A 14,763-nucleotide genomic window follows, 5' to 3' on the forward strand; every position below is an offset into this window, starting at 1 on the left:
TAACCTGTATAACTGTACTCTCAATTACATTTACCCCTGGTATTGATTCTGTATGTTCTTAGCAATGCAATAAAAAAAATAAAAAAATAAAAAAAAGTAAAAAAAATATGAATGTAAGAAGTGCAAATTAAAAAATAAAAAATAAATAAAAATAAGAGAAATATTACTATACATACACACACATTCATACATATACATAAATATTTACTAGTTGTTTCAGACTTGCATATCAGAATCAAAACAATTAAGAAAGCAAAGTTTAATAATAATAAAAAATGTTTATTTAAAAAAAGTTTCACTAATATCACAGTCCATAAAACGGAAGGTCCAGTTTCCGAGAGCAACAGTGAATATTAATCATTTCCATGTTTCACAGTAAAATTTAAAGTGTCTCGACACTAAAGACGGCAAGAAAACACCATCAGCATATAAAGAGTTTCCACAGATTTACTGGAGCGTTCTGGCCATCAGCCTTACTGGTGTCTGATCTTCATCGTGTGTGTGTGTGTGTGTGTGTGTGTGTGTGTGTGTGTGTGTGTGTGTGTCTGTGAGTGTGTGTGTGTGAGAGAGTTCTGGCCATCAGCGTTACTGGTGTCTGATCTTCATCGTGTGTGTGTGTGTGTGTGTGTGTGTGTGTGTGTGTGAGAGAGAGTTCTGGCCATCAGCCTTACTGGTGTCTGATCTTCACCGTGTGTGTGTGTGTGTGTGTGTGTGTGTGTGTGTGTGTGTGTGTGTGTGTGTGAGAGAGAGTTCTGGCCATCAGCCTTACTGGTGTCTGATCTTCATCACGTGCTTCATCATGGTGTGTGTGTGTGTGTGTGTGTGTGCGTGTGTGTGCGCAAGCGTTCTGGCCATCAGCCTTACTGGTGTCTGATCTTCATCACGTGCTTCATCATGGTGTGTGTGTGTGTGTGTGTGTGTGTGTGTGTGAGAGAGAGTTCTGGCCATCAGCCTTACTGGTGTCTGATCTTCATCGTGTGTGTGTGTGTGTGTGTGTGTGTGTGAGAGAGAGAGAGTTCTGGCCATCAGCCTTACTGGTGTCTGATCTTCATCGTGTGTGTGTGTGTGTGTGTGTGTGTGTGTGTGTGTGAGAGAGAGTTCTGCCATCAGCCTTACTGGTGTCTGATCTTCATCGTGTGTGTGTGTGTGTGAGAGAGAGAGTTCTGGCCATCAGCCTTACTGGTATCTGATCTTCATCGTGTGTGTGTGTGTGTGTGTGTGTGTGTGTGTGAGAGAGAGAGAGAGAGAGAGAGAGTTCTGGCCATCAGCCTTACTGGTGTCTGATCTTCATCGTGTGTGTGTGTGTGTGTGTGTGTGTGTGTGTGTGTGTGTGTGTGTGTGTGTGTGCGCGAGCATTCTGGCCATCAGCCTTACTGGTGTCTGATCTTCATCATGATCTTCATCACGTGCTTCATCATGGTGTGTGTGTGTGTGTGTGTGTGTGTGTGTGTGTGTGACGAGCGTTCGGTCAGAAACTGCTCAGCGTCTCCTCAGTTCATCAAGAGTGTCACGTACAACTGGAATCCTGAAACCAGACACACACAAGCTGTGAAACACTCGCACAACAACACACGAGAGCACACACTGGCGTTTGGCAGTCGATCACACAGAGTCATTCACTCGCTGCTACACATTATTTCTCATTTTGATTATTTTTTTATAGGTTTAATTTATTTTAATGTATTTCAGTTTTAGTTATTATTTGCAGTTGGTTATTATCTCGCATGTTTGCTTACATTTCATTTAATTTTTATTTATTTATTGCAACATTCCATGAGGAGTTAAAAATATTAATTATATATTAACTTTTTAATTTTATTTAATGATAAATCCCTCCATAATTGAGAAGACCCTTTTTTTTTTTTTTTTTTTTTTTTACATTAAATGTATATTTTATATTTTTATTTTTGTTACTTTTTTTATCAAATATATATATATTGTATTTGTATTGTTCATTATTATTTATAAATGTATGCATTTAGCAGATGCTAAACGAAAAAAAAACTTATTTCAGTTTGTCATCCATGTTTAGTTTTTAGGATTTTCATCTTATTCCTTTTATCATCATTTTATTATATTTATTTAATGTTAAACTATTTTACTTTTTTTATTTTCATTTCAGCACATGACTCTGACTCGAATCATTTCAGTGACTCAGTGATTCAGTGACTCAGTGACTCAGTACCTCGCTGGCTCCTCGTATGCGGCGCGGTGAGACGACACGCTTGCGCTCATGGATGTCCTGCAGTCGAGTGATCAGAAACTTCTTATCCCCGCCCTCCTGAATAAACAGGAACAGGAAGTGATGTCATGCTACGCCACTACATACAGATGATCGTTACATAATCGTTTGATTCTTTTGTCTTACATTCTCAATCTGTTCCTGAAGGAGTTCGATGATCTTCCGCTGACCGTCGACCACCTGACTGTGGAAGTAAATCACTATCCTACACAAACACACAAAACAATGAACACTTTATGATGGACAGATGCACTTTTATGATGGACAGATGCACTTTTATGATGGATAGATGCACTTTTATGATGGACAGATGCACTTTTATGACGGACAGATGCACTTTTATGATGGACAGATGCACTTTTATGATGGACAGATGCACTTTTATGATGGACAGATGCACTTTTATGATGGACAGATGCACTTTTATGATGGATAGATGCACTTTTATGATGGACAGATGCACTTTTATGACGGACAGATGCACTTTTATGATGGACAGATGCACTTTTATGGTGGATAGATGCACTTTTATGATGGACAGATGCACTTTTATGATGGATAGATGCACTTTTATGATGGACAGATGCACTTTATGATGGACAGATGCACTTTTATGATGGACAGATGCACTTTTATGATGGACAGATGCACTTTTATGATGGACAGATGGATTTCCATCAAATCCACTTTTATGATGGATAGATGCACTTTTATGATGGACAGATGCACTTTATGATGGACAGATGCACTTTTATGATGGACAGATGCACTTTTATGATGGACAGATGCACTTTTATGATGGACAGATGCACTTTTATGACGGAAAGATGCACTTTTATGACGGACAGATGCACTTTTATGACGGACAGATGCACTTTTTTGATGGACAGATGCACTTTTATGATGGACAGATGCACTTTTATGATGGATAGATGCACTTTTATGATGGACAGATGCACTTTTATGATGGACAGATGCACTTTTATGATGGACAGATGCACTTTTATGATGGACAGATGCACTTTTATGATGGACAGATGCACTTTTATGATGGACAGATGCACTTTTATGACGGACAGATGCACTTTTATGATGGACAGATGCACTTTTATGATGGATAGATGCACTTTTATGATGGACAGATGCACTTTTATGATGGACAGATGCACTTTTATGATGGACAGATGGATTTCCATCAAATCCACTTTTATGATGGATAGATGCACTTTTATGACGGACAGAGGCACTTTTATGATGGACAGATGCACTTTTATGATGGATAGATGCACTTTTATGATGGACAGATGCACTTTTATGATGGATAGATGCACTTTTATGATGGACAGATGCACTTTTATGATGGACAGATGCACTTTATGATGGACAGATGCACTTTTATGATGGACAGATGCACTTTTATGATGGACAGATGCACTTTTATGATGGACAGATGGATTTCCATCAAATCCACTTTTATGATGGATAGATGCACTTTTATGATGGACAGATGCACTTTATGATGGACAGATGCACTTTTATGATGGACAGATGCACTTTTATGATGGACAGATGCACTTTTATGATGGACAGATGCACTTTTATGATGGACAGATGCACTTTTATGACGGACAGATGCACTTTTATGACGGACAGATGCACTTTTTTGATGGACAGATGCACTTTTATGATGGATAGATGCACTTTTATGATGGACAGATGCACTTTTATGATGGACAGATGCACTTTTATGATGGACAGATGCACTTTTATGATGGACAGATGCACTTTTATGATGGACAGATGCACTTTTATGATGGACAGATGCACTTTTATGACGGACAGATGCACTTTTATGATGGACAGATGCACTTTTATGATGGATAGATGCACTTTTATGATGGACAGATGCACTTTTATGATGGACAGATGCACTTTTATGATGGACAGATGGATTTCCATCAAATCCACTTTTATGATGGATAGATGCACTTTTATGACGGACAGAGGCACTTTTATGATGGACAGATGCACTTTTATGATGGATAGATGCACTTTTATGATGGACAGATGCACTTTTATGATGGACAGATGCACTTTTATGATGGACAGATGGATTTCCATCAAATCCACTTTTATGATGGATAGATGCACTTTTATGATGGACAGATGCACTTTATGATGGACAGATGCACTTTATGATGGACAGATGCACTTTATGATGGACAGATGCACTTTTATGATGGATAGATGCACTTTTATGACGGACAGATGCACTTTTTTGATGGACAGATGCACTTTTATGATGGACAGATGCACTTTTATGATGGATAGATGCACTTTTATGATGGACAGATGCACTTTTATGATGGACAGATGCACTTTTATGATGGACAGATGCACTTTATGATGGACAGATGCACTTTATGATGGACAGATGCACTTTTATGATGGACAGATGCACTTTTATGATGGACTGATGCACTTTTATGACGGACAGATGCACTTTTATGACGGACAGATGCACTTTTTTGATGGACAGATGCACTTTTATGATGGACAGATGCACTTTTATGATGGACAGATGCACTTTTATGATGGACAGATGCACTTTTATGATGGACAGATGCACTTTTATGATGGACAGATGCACTTTTATGACGGACAGATGCACTTTTATGATGGACAGATGCACTTTTATGATGGATAGATGCACTTTTATGATGGACTGATGCACTTTTATGATGGACAGATGCACTTTTATGATGGACAGATGCACTTTTATGATGGACAGATGCACTTTTATGATGGACAGATGCACTTTTATGATGGACAGATGCACTTTTATGACGGACAGATGCACTTTTATGATGGACAGATGCACTTTTATGATGGACAGATGCACTTTTATGATGGACAGATGCACTTTTTCAGACTCACAGGAAGATGACGGCGCACATGAACAGGAAGAGTGGGTTTTCCACCAGGTACGCGTGAGCCGAGGCCAGCCAGGACAGATTGGGATTCTCCTTCGCCAGGTCCTGGACCCACAGCTTCCCGGCCTGGAACATGGTCTTCAGACCCCGGAACGGGCCGCAGCCGGCCGACGGCTTCATCCTGCGACAGAAGGAGTGTGTCAGACCACAGACGTCAGAGCGCAACATGAGGGAATAGAGTGTATGTGTGTGACGGCCGAGTGACTGCGGTTACACTCTCACACACTCTCTCTCACACACACACATCCTCTCTCACACACATCCTCTCTCTCACACACACCCTCTCTCACACACACAAATATACTCTCACAAAAACTCACACACACTCTCGTCAACATGGTGTAGGTCACACACACACACTCATTCACACACACTCACGTCCACATGGTGTAGGTCACACACACACACTCATTCACACACACTCACGTCCACATGGTGTAGGTCACACACACTCACTCACACACACACACTCATGTCCACATGGTGTAGGTCACACACACTCACTCACACACACTCACGTCCACATAGTGTAGGTCACACACACTCACTCATTCACACACACTCACGTCCACATGGTGTAGGTCACACACACACACTCATTCACACACACTCACGTCCACATGGTGTAGGTCACACACACACACTCATTCACACACACTCACGTCCACATGGTGTAGGTCACACACACTCACTCACACACACACACTCATGTCCACATGGTGTAGGTCACACACACTCACTCACACACACTCACGTCCACATAGTGTAGGTCACACACACTCACTCACACACACTCACGTCCACATGGTGTAGGTCACACACACTCACTCACACACACTCACGTCCACATGGTGTAGGTCACACACACTCACTCACTCACACACACTCACGTCCACATGGTGTAGGTCACACACACTCACGTCCAAATGGTGTAGGTCACACACACTCACTCACACACACTCACGTCCACATGGTGTAGGTCACACACACTCACGTCCAAATGGTGTAGGTCACACACACTCACTCACACACACTCACGTCCACATGGTGTAGGTCACACACACTCACGTCCAAATGGTGTAGGTCACACACACTCAGGTCCACATGGTGTAGGTCACACACACTCACTCACACACACTCACGTCCACATGGAGTAGGTCACACACACTCAGGTCCACATGGTGTAGGTCTCACACACACTCACTCACGTCCACATGGTGTAGCTCACACACACTCACTCACATCCACATGGTGTAGGTCACACACACTCACTCACACACACTCAGGTCCACATGGTGTAGGTCACACACACTCACTCACGTCCACATGGTGTAGCTCACACACACTCACTCACGTCCACATGGTGTAGGTCACACACACTCACTCACACACACTCACGTCCACATGGTGTAGGTCACACACACTCATTCACACACACTCACGTCCACATGGTGTAGGTCACACACACTCATTCACACACACACACACACACACACTCACGTCCACATGGAGTAGGTCACACACACTCATTCACACACACTCACGTCCACATGGTGTAGGTCACACACACTCATTCACACACACTCACGTCCACATGGAGTAGGTCACACACACTCATTCACACACACTCACGTCCACATGGTGTAGGTCACACACACTCATTCACACACACTCACGTCCACATGGAGTAGGTCACACACACTCACACACACACTCACACACACACACACACACACACACACACACACACTCACGTCCACGTCCACATGGAGTAGGTCACACACACTCACTCACACACACTCACGTCCACATGGTGTAGGTCACACACACTCACACACACACACACTCACGTCCACATGGTGTAGGTCACACACACACACACACACACACACACACACTCACGTCCACGTCCACATGGAGTAGGTCACACACACTCACTCACACACACTCAAGTCCACATGGAGTAGGTCACACACACTCACACACACACACTCACGTCCACATGGTGTAGGTCACAAACACACACACACACACTCACGTCCACATGGAGTAGGTCACACACACTCACTCACACACACTCACGTCCACATGGTGTAGGTCACACACACACACACACACACACACACTCACTCACGTCCACATGGAGTAGGTCACACACACTCACTCACACACACTCACGTCCACATGGAGTAGGTCACACACACTCACACACTCACACACACACACGTCCACATGGAGTAGGTCACACACACTCACTCACACACACACACGTCCACATGGTGTAGGTCACACACACTCACACACTCACACACACACACGTCCACATGGAGTAGGTCACACACACACTCACGTCCACATGGTGTAGGTCACACACACACACACTCACTCACGTCCACATGGAGTAGGTCACACACACTCACTCACACACACTCACGTCCACATGGAGTAGGTCACACACACTCACACACACACACGTCCACATGGAGTAGGTCACACACACTCACACACTCACACACACACACGTCCACATGGAGTAGGTCACACACACTCACTCACACACACTCACGTCCACATGGAGTAGGTCACACACACTCACTCACACACACTCACGTCCACATGGAGTAGGTCACACACACTCACACACACACACGTCCACATGGTGTAGGTCACACACACTCACACACACACACGTCCACATGGAGTAGGTCACACACACTCACTCACACACACTCACGTCCACATGGTGTAGGTCACACACACGTCCACATGGTGTAGGTCACACACACACACGCACACACTCACGTCCACATGGTGTAGGTCACACACACGGAGGCTCCCAGGAACGACGGGAAGCACAGGAGTGTGATGAAGATGGTGGTCATCTGAGAGGCTCGCCACGGCTTCCCCGACGCCTGACAGTTCATCATCAGACTGACCTGCGACACACACACACACACACACACACACCACAATCACAGACGAGTCAGAATCATTCAGTGAATGGGTTGGTAAATAATTATTCCGAATCATTCTAGTGAATCGGTTCGTAAATGATTCATCCGAATCATTCAAGTGAATCGGTTCACAAATGATCCCTCCGAATCATTGTTTAAAAAAAAAATCCTGCAGGTTATTGGTCTAAACAAACACAATAAATGATAATGTCGATGATTGTGAGCAGACAAACAAACCTTCTTCATGTAGAAGAGAAACAGCAGTTTAATAATCTGAACCACAGGCAGGAGAGGAGAGAACAACACGCCCAACCTACACACACACACACACACACACACAGTTATATCACATCACTGACCAACAGTCAAGGTACAGTCAGGTAATGGTGGATGTTTACCAGGCCAGAGTTTGTCCATAGATGAGCTCCAGAACGTTCCTGGCGATATCAAACACGGGTTTCCTCTTCCTCTTCAGAGCTTTCTGAGAAAACAGCCTGACAGAGAGAAACACAACAAAATATTTCAGTCCAATACATTTTTTTTTATTAGCAACAAAAATCCTGAGCTCCTCCTGCATCAGCTGCTCACCTCCACAGAAACTCTCCAAAGAAAGTGTCCAGCAACATGAAGATGAAGTCCATCAGGAGGAACCGGTACAGTTCCTGCCCGACGAAACTCTCCCAGCACTGCAACAGCAAATTATAGCTTAACCTCTCCATCTTCACTCAGTAACACACACATCTGTGCATCACCAGTGAACAGTGAAACACCCTCTCAAACAGTGTTGCGTTCCCATCGTTGTTAAAGCGACAAAATATATAAAAATTAATATCATAACAAAAATAACCACTGGTATTCGGTGTGATCGTCTTCAGAGATTTGCATTTTTGTTGTTTACACAGAGACCGTTTTCAAAAACTTGCACTTTAAAACCTGTAGAGTTTTCAGGCACCAAAACGCCGTCGTGAAAACAAACGGTAAAAAGTTTTATGTTTATAGTTGAGCTCACCTGTAAGCCCAGCTTTTCGGGTTCTGATGCCACCCGACCCAGCCAATGATGGCAGAGCACTCCCAACACACTCACTTTCAACAGCAGGTTCCTGCCACACACACACACACACACACACACACGATGAAATATGAGAAAAGCGTATGAAAGGTAATCATTGCAACAGATTCCTGGAGAAATCCCTTTCAAATCTCCATGTAGAAACTGCTTTATATGATAACATGTAACAGACACACAGTGAGACTTCAGACTGTTAGTTTCCCTTTCTATAGAGTCAGAAGCTTTTACGTCATCGCACTGCAAAAACTTACTCGACTCCTCAATGCACGTATTATGAATACATCATTTCAAAATTAAAACAGGAAAGGGAGGAAAGAGGAAGGGAGGAGAAAGAAAGAAAGAAAGAAAGAAAGAAAGAGAGAAAGAGAGAAAGAGAGAAAGAGAGAGAAAGAAAGAAAGAAAGAGAGAGAAAGAAAGAGAGAGAGAAAGAGAGAGAGATAAAAAGAGAGAAAGAAAGAAAGAAGGAAAGAAAGAAAGAAAGAAAGAGAGAGAGAGAGAAAGAAAGAAAGAAAGAAAGAGAGAAAGAAAGAAAGAGAGAGAGAGAAAAAGAGAGAAAGAAAGAAAGAAAAAGAAAAAAGAGAGAGAAAGAAAGAAAGAAAGAGAGAGAAAGAGAGTGAGAGAGAGAGAAAGAAAGAGAGAGAGAAAAAGAGAGAAAGAGAGAAAGAGAGAAAGAAAGAAAGAAAGAAAGAAAGAGAGAGAGAAAGAAAGAAAGAAAGAAAGAAAGAAAGAAAGAAAGAAAGAAAGAGAGAAAGAAAAAAGAGAGAGAGAAAGAGAGAGAGAGAAAGAAAGAAAGAAAGAAAGAAAAAGAGAGAGAAAGAGAGAGAGAAAAAGAGAGAAAGAGAGAAAGAAAGAAAGGAGAGAAAGAAAAAGAGAGAGAGAGAGAAAGAGAAAGATAGAGAGAGAAAGAAAGAGAGCGAGAAAGAAAGAAAGAGAGAGAGAGAGAGAGAGAGAGAGAGAAAGAAAGAAAGAGAGAGAGAGAGAGAGAGAAAGAAAGAAAGAGAGAGAGAGAGAGAGAGAGAGAGAGAGAGAGAGAGAGAGAGAGAGAGAGAAAGAAAGAAAGAAAGAAAGAAAGAAAGAAAGAAATTCCTTCATGACCATTTGATGTTTGAAAAAAAAGAAAGAAAAACGATTGACATTATTGCTCAACTGTGCTTGATCTCAGAGCTGGCGGGTGTGGTTCATCAGAACGTTTAACTGACGGGTTTTAAAAAGAGAAAATGAAAGGGAAACTGCAGTATTCAACATTTGAAGTGGATCAAAACCTTTCATCATCAAAGTTATACATGAATCTTGAACAACACCCGTTCTTGTTCTTGTTTTCGATCCACTTCAAATGTTGACTACTGTACTACTTTGGGAAGGTGTGTGTTGAAGTGTGTGTTGAAGTGTGTGTTGAAGAGTGTGTTGAAGAGTGTGTTGAAGTGTGTGTTGAAGTGTGTGTTGAAGTGTGTGTTGAAGAGTGTGTTGAAGAGTGTGTTGAAGTGTGTGTTGAAGAGTGTGTTGAAGTGTGTGTTGAAGTGTGTGTTGAAGTGTGTGTTGAGGTGTGTGTTGAAGTGTGTGTTGAAGTGTGTGTTGAAGAGTGTGTTGAAGAGTGTGTTGAAGAGTGTGTTGAAGTGTGTGTTGAGGTGTGTGTTGAGGTGTGTGTTGAGGAGTGTGTTGAAGAGTGTGTTGAAGAGTGTGTTGAAGAGTGTGTTGAAGAGTGTGTGTTGAAGTGTGTGTTGAGGTGTGAGTTGAAGAGTGTGTTGAAGAGTGCGTGTTGAGGTGTGAGTTGAGGTGTGAGTTGAGGAGTGTGTTGAGGTGTGTGTTGAAGAGTGTGTTGAAGAGTGTGTTGAAGAGTGTGTTGAAGAGTGTGTTGAAGAGTGTGTTGAAGAGTGTGTTGAAGAGTGTGTTGAGGTGTGTGTTGAAGAGTGTGTTGAAGAGTGTGTTGAGGAGTGTGTTGAGGAGTGTGTTGAGGAGTGTGTTGAAGAGTGTGTTGAAGAGTGTGTTGAGGAGTGTGTTGAGGAGTGTGTTGAGGTGTGTGTTGAAGAGTGTGTTGAAGAGTGTGTTGAAGAGTGTGTTGAAGAGTGTGTTGAAGTTGTTTGTTGAAGAGTGTGTTGAAGAGTGTGTTGAAGTTGTTTGTTGAAGTGTGTGTTGAGGTGTGTGTTGAAGAGTGTGTTGAAGAGTGTGTTGAAGAGTGTGTTGAAGTGTGTGTTGAAGAGTGTGTTGAGGTGTGTGTTGAAGAGTGTGTTGAAGAGTGTGTTGAAGTGTGTGTTGAAGTTGTTTGTTGAAGTGTGTGTTGAGGTGTGTGTTGAAGAGTGTGTTGAAGAGTGTGTTGAAGTGTGTGTTGAAGAGTGTGTTGAAGAGTGTGTTGAGGTGTGTGTTGAAGAGTGTGTTGAAGTGTGTGTTGAAGTGTGTGTTGAAGTTGTTTGTTGAAGTGTGTGTTGAGGTGTGTGTTGAAGAGTGTGTTGAAGAGTGTGTTGAAGTGTGTGTTGAAGTGTGTGTTGAGGTGTGTGTTGAAGAGTGTGTTGAAGAGTGTGTTGAAGAGTGTGTTGAAGTGTGTTGAAGTGTGTGTTGAAGAGTGTGTTGAAGAGTGTGTTGAAGAGTGTGTTGAGGTGTGTGTTGAAGAGTGTGTTGAAGAGTCTGTTGAAGTGTGTGTTGAAGAGTGTGTTGAAGAGTGTGTTGAAGAGTGTGTTGAAGAGTGTGTTGAAGAGTGTGTTGAGTTGTGCTGTAACTCCACCTGCCGATGGAGACGTAGTTGAGCACGCTGGGAGAGTCGTACTCCTCCATCCAGGCCACGGCGTTGAAGAATCCCGGCAGGATCAGATTAATGCCGGACACGAGGACGGGAACGGCCAGCAGACTCGCCTCCCTCAGCAACACACCGCCAGACGGGTTCGTTCCGGCGCGCGAGCGCGTCTCAACGTCTGTCTGCAACTACAAACAGCCTAGCTTGAGCATACAGCTGTCGAGTACTTCAGTGATCGAGTACTCTACCGATTATTCCATCCATTAATCGAGTACTCTACCGATTATTCAATCCTTTAATCGAGTACTCTACCGATTATTCAATCCATTAATCGAGTACTCTACCGATTATTCCATCCATTAATCGAGTACTCTACCGATTATTCCATCCATCAATCGAGTACTCTACCGATTATTCAATCCTTTAATCGAGTACTCTACCGATTATTCCATCCATTAATCGAGTACTCTACCGATTATTCCATCCATTAATCGAGTAATCTACCGATTATTCAATCGATTAATCAAATACCCTACCGATAATTCAATTCCATTAATCGAGTAATCTACCGGTTGTTCAATCGATTAATCGAGTACTCTGCCGATTATTCCATCCATTGATCAAATACTCTACCGGTTGTTCAACCGATTAATCGAGTACTCAACCGATTATTCAATCACTTAATCGATAAAAATTTGGGGTAATAAAAATAGATCCAAGTGAATCCTTTAAAATTACTTAAAATACAGCATGATCAAATCCTTGTTTCTATCGGCCAAACAACATTTAATTCAAATGTCCACTTCATCTTTAATATTTGGTCACTTCTGTATGTTAGAAATGCAACAGCCGCTGTAATTTCTTGAAAAAGAAACATGCAAACTCAGAGCGAGGCTTAAACTTTTATTTTGAAATTGTGATGAACAATAATTAGCATATTTTGAAACATTTTTATTTATTCTCGTGTGTGGAGTCGACACGGGTAAAGTGCAATCAAGGACATTTTAAAATCGAGTACTCGACTTTAATCAAGGAATCGTTGCAGCCCAAATGCATGTGAATGAAAAGTGTGTGTGTGTTTATCTCGCACCTTGTGCATGTGTGTGTTTATCTCGCACCTTGTGCATGTGTGTGTTTATCTCGCACCTTGTGCATGTGTGTGTTTATCTCGCACCTTGTGCATGTGTGTGTGTTTATCTCGCACCTTGTGCATGTGTGTGTGTTTATCTCGCAACTTGTGCATGTGTGTGTTTATCTCGCACCTTGTGCATGTGTGTGTTTATCTCGCACCTTGTGCATGTGTGTGTGTTTATCTCGCACCTTGTGCATGTGTGTGTTTATCTCGCACCTTGTGCATGTGTGTGTGTTTATCTCGCACCTTGTGCATGTGTGTGTGTTTATCTCGCACCTTGTGCATGTGTGTGTGTTTATCTCGCACCTTGTGCATGTGTGTGTTTATCTCGCACCTTGTGCATGTGTGTGTTTATCTCGCACCTTGTGCATGTGTGTGTTTATCTCGCACCTTGTGCATGTGTGTGTGTTTATCTCGCACCTTGTGCATGTGTTTGTGTTTATCTCGCACCTTGTGCATGTGTGTGTTTATCTCGCACCTTGTGCATGTGTGTGTGTTTATCTCGCACCTTGTGCATGTGTGTGTGTTTATCTCGCACCTTGTGCATGTGTGTGTTTATCTCGCACCTTGTGCATGTGTGTGTGTTTATCTCGCACCTTGTGCATGTGTGTGTGTTTATCTCGCACCTTGTGCATGTGTGTGTTTATCTCGCACCTTGTGCATGTGTGTGTTTATCTCGCACCTTGTGCATGTGTGCGTTTATCTCGCACCTTGTGCATGTGTGTGTTTATCTCGCACCTTGTGCATGTGTGTGTTTATCTCGCACCTTGTGCATGTGTGTGTTTATCTCGCACTTTGTGCATGTGTGTTTATCTCGCAACTTGTGCATGTGTGTTTATCTCGCACCTTGTGCATGTGTGTGTTTATCTCGCAACTTGTGCATGTGTGTGTTTATCTCGCACCTTGTGCATGTGTGTGTGTTTATCTCGCACCTTGTGCATGTGTGTGTTTATCTCGCACCTTGTGCATGTGTGTGTTTATCTCGCACCTTGTGCATGTGTGTGTTTATCTCGCACCTTGTGCATGTGTGTGTTTATCTCGCACCTTGTGCATGTGTGTTTATCTCGCAACTTGTGCATGTGTGTGTTTATCTCGCACCTTGTGCATGTGTGTGTGTTTATCTCGCACCTTGTGCATGTGTGTTTATCTCGCACCCTGTGCATGTGTGTGTGTTTATCTCGCACCTTGTGCATGTGTGTTTATCTCGCAACTTGTGCATGTGTGTGTTTATCTCGCACCTTGTGCATGTGTGTGTGTTTATCTCGCACCTTGTGCATTTGTGTGTTTATCTCGCACCTTATGCATGTGTGTGTGTTTATCTCGCACCTTGTGCATGTGTGTGTGTTTATCTCGCACCTTGTGCATGTGTTCAGAGAAGTAGAAGACGGCCAGAACACACGCTAGCGTGCTTCCCAAACACATGAGCCACGCCACCATGTGGATGAAGACCCGGAACAAGCGCTGGAGAACCGAGAACTTCAGCTCCTCACGGTTGACTTCTGCCACCAGCTCCTACACACACACACGCGTGCACACACACACACACAGAGATAAGTCAAGTCAAGTAACCTTCATTTATACAGTGCTTTTAAAGGAACACGCGGACTTGTTGTGACTTTAGCTTATCCCCCAGAGTTAGATAAGTCCA

At 42.9% G+C, this 14,763-nt stretch overlaps 1 protein-coding gene across 3 annotated transcripts in view; it reads right to left on the reverse strand.

Moving 5' to 3' along the window:
• Nucleotides 1-258: 258 nt before the first annotated feature.
• tmc6b (transmembrane channel-like 6b) overlaps nt 259-14,763 on the reverse strand; it is a 35,477-nt gene continuing 20,972 nt past the window's right edge. For 2 of the 3 annotated variants that reach the window (XM_079597856.1, XM_079597855.1), the window contains exons 11-22: nt 14,472-14,627; nt 11,975-12,171; nt 9,199-9,289; nt 8,778-8,875; nt 8,588-8,683; nt 8,427-8,502; nt 8,038-8,171; nt 5,180-5,356; nt 2,369-2,447; nt 2,186-2,281; nt 1,375-1,525; nt 259-476 (exon numbers count right to left, since the gene is read on the reverse strand). In XM_079597856.1, the coding sequence (XP_079453982.1) occupies nt 1,508-1,525; nt 2,186-2,281; nt 2,369-2,447; nt 5,180-5,356; nt 8,038-8,171; nt 8,427-8,502; nt 8,588-8,683; nt 8,778-8,875; nt 9,199-9,289; nt 11,975-12,171; nt 14,472-14,627 (1,218 nt within the window). In that variant the 3' untranslated portion in view covers nt 259-476; nt 1,375-1,507. Of the gene's footprint in view, nt 477-1,294; nt 1,526-2,185; nt 2,282-2,368; nt 2,448-5,179; nt 5,357-8,037; nt 8,172-8,426; nt 8,503-8,587; nt 8,684-8,777; nt 8,876-9,198; nt 9,290-11,974; nt 12,172-14,471; nt 14,628-14,763 lie in introns of those variants that run through there. The other variant, XM_079597857.1, reaches the window with a different exon arrangement.

This window comes from Phoxinus phoxinus (assembly GCF_949152265.1).
Source record: "Phoxinus phoxinus genome assembly, chromosome: 22".
Classification (NCBI taxonomy): Eukaryota; Metazoa; Chordata; class Actinopteri; order Cypriniformes; family Leuciscidae; genus Phoxinus; species Phoxinus phoxinus.